The 11,112-nt window shown below is 35.1% G+C and overlaps 1 protein-coding gene across 1 annotated transcript; it reads left to right on the top strand.

Annotated features, from left to right (window-relative positions):
* The first annotated feature begins 3,106 nt into the window (after positions 1-3,106).
* On the top strand, positions 3,107-5,484 carry LOC143564027 (uridine nucleosidase 1-like). Its single transcript, XM_077051427.1, has 8 exons — positions 3,107-3,185; positions 3,296-3,411; positions 3,491-3,550; positions 3,654-3,836; positions 3,916-4,014; positions 4,372-4,468; positions 4,541-4,667; positions 5,382-5,484. Exons 1-8 carry the CDS (start codon positions 3,107-3,109, stop codon positions 5,482-5,484), a joined length of 864 nt encoding a protein of 287 aa, XP_076907542.1.
* The last annotated feature ends 5,628 nt before the right edge of the window (positions 5,485-11,112 follow it).

Genomic DNA, 11,112 nt, shown 5'->3' with positions numbered 1-11,112 from the left:
CTCAACCATTGATTAACATGATTTAATGGCTAGGATTTATTCCTAGTCTTCCTAGGAAACTATTTGTTTTTAGGATAACCCTCCCATATATATATATAATATATATAAACGAAAATATTAAAATAAAAATCTTACGTGTCGCGATGTGGTCGCTCCCCGTTTTTTTGGAGTCACCAGATTTGCTTGATTTTTAAATGAAGGCTTCTCATGCATTTGACCCAAATTCATGGGTATGGGTCTTACCAAACCCAGATATTCCTTAAACGGGTTATAACATCTCATTAAATTAAAATTATTCTCACCAAATTATTGATGTAAAAATCCTATAAATTAGGATATAATAAAAATTAATATCTTATTTGTTTTAAAAAAGATATATATATATATATATATATATATATATATATTATTTAAATTAAAAAATCAATTTGATAGTAGAAAAAATAAACGGGTCTTGGGGCTCATCAAACCATAAGTATATTATTAACTTTCATAAATATTATTTATAATTAAAAAACAAATTTTATAGTAAAAAAAAATAAACGGGTCTTGGGTCTCACAAAACTATATTGCATTTAAACCGGATTATAACATCTTATTTATTTGTGAAACAATTTATCATCAAACCATAAGTACATTATAACTTTCATACAATAAAAAAAAATATAAATTCAAAAAATAAATAAATATTAGAACAAACAATATAAAACAACCCCCGTAATGCGGGGGGATAAAAGCTAGCAATATATATAAACGAAGACATAAAAATCTTACGTGTGGCGATATGTGCTCCCCCTTTTTTTGAGTCACCAGATTTGCTTTATTTTTAATGGAGTCGTCTCATGCATTTGACCCGAATTCATGGGTATGGACCTTACCAAACCCAGATATTCCTTAAACGGGTTATAACATCTCATTAAATTAAAAATTATTCTCACCAAATTATTGATTTAAAAATCCTATAAAATATGATATAATAAAAATTAATATCTTATTTATTTTAAAAGATATATATATATATATATATATATATATATATAAAACCAATTTGATAGTAAAAAAATAAACGGGTCTTGGGTCTCAACAAACAATAAGTATATTATTAACTTTCATAAATATAATTTATAATTAAAAAACCAATTTTATAGTAAAAAAAATAAACGGGTCTTGGGTCTCATCAAAACCATATAGTTTTTAAACCGGGTTATAACATCTCATTTATTTGTGAAACAATTTATTATCAAACCATAAGTATATTATTAACTTTCATACAATAAAAAAATATAAATTCAAAAAATAAAAATATTAGAACAAACAATATAAAACAATCCCCCATAATACGGGGATAAAAACTAGTATATATATATATATATATATATATATATATATATATATATATATATATATATATATATATATATATATGGGATTCGCATATTGCTTCAAACATATGAAAATTGGAAATTTGGAACGTCTAACCAATTAATAGTTATTTCAACATGCAACTTCACGTGCCATGTGAGTCATGAAATCTCCCGGTATATTGTGTTTCCCCTGCCGAATCGTTTCCACATCGTATTAATGTCATTATTGGTTGGAAAGTAGTGTTAATCCTCATTTAAATATTCTAAACGTGATGCATGCATGATTTATGACCAGCCATATACATTAATAATAACCATGATTGCTTAAAGACTGCCTGGGACTGTTATAATCTTTTTCAAAATCAAACCTTGTTGGCATGATGCATAAGATTTTAAAAAATAGCTTCAATGCATGCATATCTTGTACCTACCATAAAATAGGACTGGGCTGTCTTCTCAAGCTGGTAATTAGTAGGAAAGGTATCAAACAGACTCCATCAAACTAGATTGGAATCGTCTCGTCGAACTCTAAGATATTAGATATTAGGTTTTCGATTTATAGTTTGTAGAAGGTTGAATTTTGTTCAGATCATTGTATCTTTTTTTTATCATTGTGTTTGTTTCCTCGACATTTTGTTAAATTTTGCGATTAACTGCGTTTTATATCATTCTTAGATTTAAAAGACTGTGTATGATAACTTAATAATAACCCTTTTCTTTTTTCTAAATAATGCGCATTGTGGTATGAATCAAGTTGTATTCTTTAATTTACGAACTTTAACAATTAAATTTGACTGTGTATGATAACTTAATTGATAACCCTTTTCTTTTTTCTAAATAATGCGCATTGTTGTATGAATCAAGATATAGTATTCTTTAATTTACTAACTTTAACAATTAAATTTATGCATGAGATATGTAATTATTAATTTATAAGTTTGTATTCGACTTGATAATAGGTTCTCAACAAGCAAATATGTGTTTAAAATGAACACAAGGTGACTAAGAAATTGATACTCATACTTGTACAATTGATCTTGAAATGAATTAATATTAAACTTGTCCCACGTATATGAGTGAACAAACCAAGCTCAAGTCGTGAAGAAGAGACATCCAAAAACTTTTAAACCGATATCTTATTAGCAAATTGTTAGTGATCTAAATGATCATTCAAAAAAAATCCGTTTGAAAGGGATTGTGTCAAATTCATTATCTTGTAAACTGATTCATAACATATATTAACTACATTTTTTCAAAAAACTTTACATGAACCAAACCTATCTTAGAGTATTCACATTATAATCCATAAATCATCAATAGCCTTATAACTTTAAAGAAAAAGAGTATTTTATCACTTCTTGCGCTATATCCGATTCCCAAAATTATTATATAGATATATTAACTGAATAGTGTCCCTATATGTATGTATTACTATCACTCCATGTATTGTCTATGAGTAGGAGAAAATGTGTTCATGCTCATTCATTTAATTAAATGAACACAAATTTTGTGTTCATGTTCGTTCTTTTATTAAATAAACGAACATAAACGAACTTCCCGCCGAACGGTTCACGAACAGTTCACCGAACGTTCGGTTCGTTTACAGGCCTATGAATATCCATTAGCCCACCAACAAAGCTACTCTCCAATACTAAAACAAAAAAATAATCCCCTTCACAACACAAAACAAACTCATATTCTTAAAAGTAAGAACTTGTCTATCTGTGCCTGCCTACTTTCTCATGGGTTCCGTACCACCGATGTTGCATGGCGATTGTGCGGTCACTGAAAAGATCATCATCGATACCGATCCCGGCATTGGTATCACGTCTAATCTTCTTTCATTTGGATTTTACTAGCTAAACACGCACGTACTTTAATTAGTTTGAAGATGATAAAAACATTAATGCATGTTTTTCACTTACGTACAGATGATAGCATGACAATCATGATGGCTTTGCAAACACCACACTTGGAGATCATGGGTTTAACAACCATTTTTGGTAATGCTACAACAAAAAATGCAACGCGCAATGCCTTACTTCTCGTATGTACTCCCTTTTCTTCGTTAATTGTCATGTTTCAAATGTATCAATCACAAGTACTTTTGTTTTGTCAAAGGATAGTGTGAGATGTTAGGACGTCATGATGTCCCTGTTGCCGAAGGTAGCTCTCAACCTCTAAAGGTACGTTCTTTGTGCCAACCCCATTGTAATGGGTACAAAATGTGTCTAGTAAAATCTCACTGATCATAGGAGAGTACACACCCACTAACTGATTAAACCTTAGGGTGGAAAGCCGAATATTGGTGATTGTGTTCATGGTTCAAATGGACTAGGTGACATAAATCTACCCGACCCGAAAGCAAAGAAAGTAGAAATATCAGCATCCGAATTTTTAGTTGAAAAAGTTTCTCAACATCCCGGTGAAATATCTATACTTGCACTTGGCCCCCTCACGAATTTGGCAATGGTAAGCTACAAATATGGTTATTAACTTATTATTATCAGTTTACCACATCATAATTAACATATTGCTTGTTTTAATCTAGGCCATTAAGCGGGACTCGTCATTTGCAACCAAAGTGAAAAGAGTGGTTATACTCGGTGGAGCTTTCTTTGCACTCGGAAACATGAGTCCAGAAGCAAATGTACACAATCTTTAATAATATTTTATACAAAATTACAATAACAGTAATTTTATATTTTTAGTAATAATAAATAATATGAGAATATGGTTTGAGTATTGAGTTAACGTTTATAATTGGGTTGTGCCATAAATATGAAAGAGTATACAATAATGATGTATTTGCCGAATCAAATACCATGGTTTAATAATTAAACATTCTGACTAGTTGATAGTTTTACTATTAGTTGGGAATTTGTGAAAGGTTCCTGTAAAAGATTTTATTAACGTCTAATTCATGTCGAGTAGACCTTATTGTTGTGAGAATTATTAATTAATGTTGGTTGAAACTGACGACAGTTATGAATATTTTTATTTGCAGATTTATGGGGACCCTGAAGCAGCAGACATTGTGTTCACATCCGGGGCCAATATAACCGTTGTTGGCATAAACATCACAGAACAAGTCAAACTAACAGGTCAGCTCATTTACTTTGGTCAACATTTTAGACTCACACGCGTTTGTAATATTCTTGATTTGTGACTTTCAGATGATGATCTTGATGAACTGAGGAGGCGGTCTACAGGGAAGCATGCTAAATTTTTGGGTGACATTACTAAGTTTTATAGAGATTGGCATGCGGAATCTGAAGGTCTTAAGGGCCAACGTCCTCGTTGGTCACGGCCACGTTGGTCACGGCTGGCTCACTCCAGGCCACCACTCCGTGGGCCACCACTCCGAGTCCTCGTTGGTCACGGCCACGTTGGTCACGGCTTCCTCCAGGCCACCACTCCGAGGTTGGCTCTGATACCAATGTTACAAGCCAAACAGAAGAACTCAACCCAAAAGACTAGTCTGATAGGTGAGGGAACCCATTTGGCTTATAAACCCCACATCAGTTGCCCATACAACCGATGTGGGACAAGTCTCATACCTTGTAATGGTTTCAGTCCGTAACAAACTAGGTAAAAGGAGAGTTCTTTGACCCAACAAAAGTATATGGATAGTATATGGATAGGTAAAATGCTAATGACGAACTTCAAAGAATTCAAAATTATCCAAGCACCAAGAAGCCAATGATGGATGAAAGAAATCATATGCTTTGTTAATTATTCTTTACAATGATACAAAGTATAAATAGATACAATGGGAAGAGTAATTCTAGGAGGTATATACGAAATACTATATCAATACTAACAAACTCTTATCAAACCAATAAATACAAATAAATGTAAAATATATATAATGATAATTTCCAAAGATAATTATCGGTTAACACTCCCCCGCAGTTTGAGCCAAAGGTTGCCGAAAGCATAAGCTGGACCGAAATCGTTGGAAAAGATGCTTCGGTAGACCTTTGGTAAAGACATCTGCATATTGATATTCAGCAGGAACGTGCAGGACTTTAATTGTACCAAGGCGGACCTTTTCTCGAACAAAATGGATATCGTGCTCGACGTGTTTCGTGCGTTGATGTTGTACAAGATTTTTTGAGAGATATACCGCCAAGACATTGTCACAATAAATAATTGTCGCATGTATAACTGGGACATGGAGTTTCAGAAGAAGGTTACAGATCCAACACACCTCGGTTGTAGCATTGGCAACTCCTCTATATTCGTCTTCAACACTAGACCGAGAGAACGTAGGTTGGCATTTTGAATACAAAGAGACCAAATTTGCACCCATGTAGACACAATACCTAGAGGTATGGCATCATGAGTCGTGGGCACCCGCCCCAATCGGCATACTCGGATTCCGTAAGCTTCACGAATGGAAGGGGAGAGATGACAAGGCCGTGGGATAGAGTAACTTTGAGATAACGAAGGATCCGTTTAAGTAATTGAAAATGCGGTTCCCTTGGAGCATGCATGAAAAGACAAATTTGTTGAACCGCATAGGAAATATATGGGCGAGTAATGGTGAGATATTGTTGGGCACCGGCTAGGCTTCTGTATAAAGAGCCATCCGAGATAAGTGGGCCGGCGGAAGCTGAAGCTTAGTTAAGTGATTTTAGTCGTGATGCATATATTGATTTGATATTATTATTTGTTTTTGCATGTATTTGTTAAGAAGGAAAGTGTTTAGAATAAAGAATTATTAACCATAATAATAATGATGATGATACACATGACGATTCATAACATTTACCATGTTTATTATGGTGAAGCATAGTAAATATAATTATTTGAAATTCTAGTCAACAACAATCATATTATAATGAAAGAATCAATTCAATTGCTTGATTTGTTTATATGTGTTTTATGCATAAGAGGAAAAGTCAAACTATAAGAGCTTTAACCGTTGATATTTTAGTGAAATCATGTGTTGGTTTCCAACGTGACATGAAGTTTGGTCAACATAGCAGATAAATATGTGTCACCACCAATTAAAGAAACAAAATATTATTTTGGGCATTAGACTTTAGAGCTAAGGAAATCAATGAAGACTCAACGAGGGTTGGGCCATCGCAAGTAAAAGATATGGCCCAAAACAAGAATAAAAAGAGGGCAGCTTTTGACTTAGTGGGAGGAAGGATGTGAACGCACAAAGAGAGTGACGTCAGTACAGAAAAGGGCAACCATATTAATTAATATTCATTCATCATTCAATTCATATTTATGGTCTACCAAACATCGAGCGAAGACCAAATCATCATCATGAGAGGCTAGTCTTTTCGGATCATATCCGGGATGTAGAGTATTGTACGTATTCAGTTTTTCACATGTTTTAAGAATTAAAATATTTGTAGTTATTGATTGTCGATCTATGAATATTGATGTTTGGTATTATTGTGCACTCAGTCGGTTTAGGTTTATTTCGATCAGAACGATTAGTTTGCCAGCTGCTGTGATACGCATTCATTGGGTTGTTTTTTTATTAGCGTGAATGTGATAAAGCTACAATTGCCCTTAGTTGAGTCACACTGGTAGGAACCGTTTGATAACCAGTTTCATGTGTTAGCGATTGTTGATGCGTAGGGTTAGACTAGTTAGTCAACCTAATTCGATTATTGATGATTAATCTATTATATGACATGAGATTACTATTTGTTACATACTTGAACCCCAAGTGTGATTTGTCTTTATTAATTGTTTGAAAGTTGTTTAATTTCTTGTTTAATATTAAAACCAAAAATGTTTGCTAGTGTGATGAGCACTTTTGACGGTCACTTCATAATATTATAAATTGGTTACTTGTTACACTGATCACATACACCTCGTGGTTCGACACCCTACTTACCCTAGCTTTCGTAGGTGATTAGGAACTTGATTTTAATTATTTTTTACTAAATAGCGATAGTCTATTATCAGACGAACTAAGTTTTGAGCCTGCTTCGACCGGGATACTAGCGGATCTTACGGTCGTTCATGTTTGTCTAATTTAGGATGTCGGATGCATATTTGGATTGAGATAAGAATAGGCCACCCTTTTGTTTATGAACCTTGATACCAAGGAAGTGATGCAGTGGACCGAGATCAGTCATATTGAAAAATGAAGAGAGTAACCGGATAATATGTTGGAGTAATGTGCCGCTTGAAGCAGTGAGGATGATATCATCCACGTATAGTAAGAGGTAGGCCATTTGATCACTCTTTTTGTTAACGAATAAGGAGGTGTCGCAAATGCTACTCTGAAAACCGCACTTCAAAATATATGTTGCAAACCGATGATACCAAGCCCTTGGTGCTTGTTTTAAACCATAAAGTGAGCGCTTAAGTTTAAAAACATTTTTGGGTTGCGTGGCAGAGACGAACCCTAGCGGTTGGAACATATAAACCGTGTCTTGCAAATGGCCATGAAAAAAGGCATTTTTAACATCCATTTGATGAATGGGCCAAAATTTTGAGATAGCTAGGCTATGTACCGTCCGAATGGTGGTGGGTTTTACCACGGGACTAAATGTTTCATCACAATCGACTCCCGCGGTTTGAATTTTACTGTTAACAACCTAGCGAGCCTTACACCGTTCCAAACAGCCAACGGCTTTGAATTTATGCTTGTATAACCACATGCACCGAATAATGGGTGCTCCCAGAGGTCTCGGTACTAGATCCCACATATTATTTTCTGTGACACTCGTCAATTTCAGGTTAACTCCGATAATTCAAACTCCGTCAATTCAAACTTAAAATCACTTGATCTATAACGCACATCTCATTACATTTAAACTAAGGTTTTAAATGACGCTTGACAATCACTACACATGTAGTCTTTCGGGATTGCACCGAAACGCACACGAGTCGACTCAAACCATTGGTGAACAAACGACAAATATCAAAACAATAAATACTTGATAAGTATGTGTTATAATCTATATGTTACTTGATATGTATGTGAAATACTAAACACAAGAGGCAAGGGTTATTATTTTGCACTAGAAAGTGAATGACTAAAAGGTTAGGGGGTGAAGTGTAACATAAGATAATACTTAAGCATATTATTACACAACCCTAATCTCCTCCCACCCATTCTCACGGCTGCTCTCCCTCCCCTCTCTCCCTTTTGCGATCGTAAACCCACACACACACACACACAAAAGATAATTTTCAAGCTTGTTGTGAAGAATTGAAGGTTCAAGAAGCCAACTAGGTAATAGAAACACCATATCTAATTTATTCTATCATTTAATTGTATGATTAAACCTGTAATCATAAACCCTAAGTGTTAAATATGTTGTTTGTTGATGATTTAGGGTTACATGCATGATTGTTAGTTCATAGGTTAATTGTTTATTGAGTTTTGATGAAAACTGATGCTGGACAGATTATTGAATTCGTGTTTGGACGACTGTAACTCGATGTTAATATTATGTTTTGATGCGATTGTTGATTCTATTATATACTAGGTCGAGTCTAGTTTCTGAAAAGTCCTAGTTTGTAATTTTTGGACGTATAAAAGTTTGTTTTTATTATTTTACAAAACTGTTGTGCAAGGCTGATTTGGGAGACCTGCTGTTAGGCTGTTTTCCGACTAAGATATCTCATAAACTACAAGACCAAATGGGTTGGTTCCCCTTCTGGAAGAAAATACATTGAGTTAGGAACCTAACCCAATTGGTCTTGCGTTAATTGGATTTTTCATTTAACGGAAATAAGAAATAACATTCTGTTGCGCACGATTTTGACTGCTGTGAATTTACTGTAATGTTTTTGTCTTTGTGAGAAATCTATGTGGAATAAAAATAAAATAAAAAAAGTTATGGGAACCTAACTCATGTGTGCGTTTGTGACGATTTTTGGTGAATTAATTGATATATTATGATCTGTTGAATAGAGTAATCTTTCAAGTAGAAATCTGTCTTGATAAAACTAGCTGCTGAACTATGTGAAAATACATGAAACGTGCTTGTTGTTAGATAATTGCTATGTTTTTTTGACTAAATTGCCCTTGTGGGGAATGATTGCTAGTAATGTACAATGTTAGTACTTGATACTTAAGTAGTTGTATACATATGTAACGTGTCACCAATGTGTTTGTCGAGTCACACATAATTCACAAACGAAACACGAAACGTATCTCATGCATAGGTATTATGTGCCGAGTCTAGAGACTCAATAATAGTTCCAACACTTAGAAAATCTCATTCTTGTTTTAGAGCGCTAGTGAGGATTTTATGTGACGCGCATCTCTCGGTTGACTTGTTTTTGAATTCTTCGCAGACAGTGAGTTTCACGTTCCCCTTTTACTCTTTTAAACGCTTTTTACTTGGGGGAGATAACATACTCCAAAACGCTTTAGATGTTGTTATTAATTATATATCACTTGTAAGGCTAAGTGGCAAGCGAACCAACTAAAGTCCTTTATAACATCGAACCGTTTAATATTTGGATAATAGCGAGTCACTGTTGACTAGTACTACTGGGTTTGACAAACCCCACCCAACTCTAAACTCGACTGGAGGTCGAGTGGGTGTAATTTTGGCTAACACATTTTCCATGGTCGTGGTAGACATGGTGGCAAGGCAATTGATAAACAGTCAGCTTCGGTGTCGAACACTTAGTAATACTTGTTTTATAGGCTAGCTACCTATAGATATATAATTGATTTAACATTATCTGGTAACGCAAAACGCAAACGCAAACGCTTTATTTATATAAACTTGTGAACTCACCAACCCCGTGTTGACACTTTTAGTATGTTATTCTCAGGTAGCCGAGGCGGGCGCGCGGTATAGGAACACGCATTACATTGAACTCTATCGTTTTTGCAAACTTGTTTTTAAACTGTCATTAATTGGGTTTTAAGTCGTCCTGCGTGAAGCAACACTTGGTTTATGAATTTACGCTTCCGCACTTATTTACACTCAAATGTTTCGTGGTTTGAAAACTTTATTTATGGTGTTTGATTATAACTAATGATTCCGATCCTGTTAGTTCACACCCTCTGACGGTAAAACTCCGTTAGTGGATTTTGAGGGTGTGACAGATTGGTATCAGAGCCATTGGTTATAGCGAACTAGAATTGCATGCATACTAGACTATAACAGCAACGACCCATTAGTTATGATCTTATGCACTGCATATAAGTATATAGATATGATATATATTTAGTTACTCATTTTCTTTATCTCTTAACCTCATTCATTCGTACGCGCGTAACCCATACACGACTTATCCTGTAAGGAAGTCGACGCCATCGTCATCATCATCCGACCCGATGTCTCACGCCCCTAGAAAGGAACCGCATCTTCCCAACTCATCACCACCCCGAGTAGTCCCGGCACTAGCAGCCCCCGCACCGAAGAGGTATCGCCCATCTGGAGACGTGTACGAGGACAATGGTCACTGGAGTTGGTACCCCGAGTCTAGTCGAGCGGATCGTTCACTGTGTGCAAGTTCCACCGCTACCTCTCCCAGGTTGTCCTACATCCTTCAAAACGCTACCACCCCTGACACTCCCGATGGAGCGCGCTTTCGCAGCCCTCGTTTCTTGTTTAGAGCGTGAGGTTGACATTATGCACTTGACTAGAGCAAACGTGAGAGAATTGAAAGAGAATGGAATCGATGTCTGAGAGAGAATTTCCTTCCTGACCGAAGCCATGAAGGAAGTTCAGGATGCTCATGTTCAGCAAATGAAGATAATGAACAAAATGCAAGCAGAGATGATAGATTTGTGTGA

This window comes from Bidens hawaiensis, unplaced genomic scaffold, assembly GCF_021521415.1.
Source record: "Bidens hawaiensis isolate Kalapana, Puna unplaced genomic scaffold, B.hawaiensis_p1.1 tig00021689_1, whole genome shotgun sequence".
Classification (NCBI taxonomy): Eukaryota; Viridiplantae; Streptophyta; class Magnoliopsida; order Asterales; family Asteraceae; genus Bidens; species Bidens hawaiensis.
Note: the sequence above shows the minus strand (reverse complement) of the source record. Positions and strands in the feature narration are given on the sequence as shown.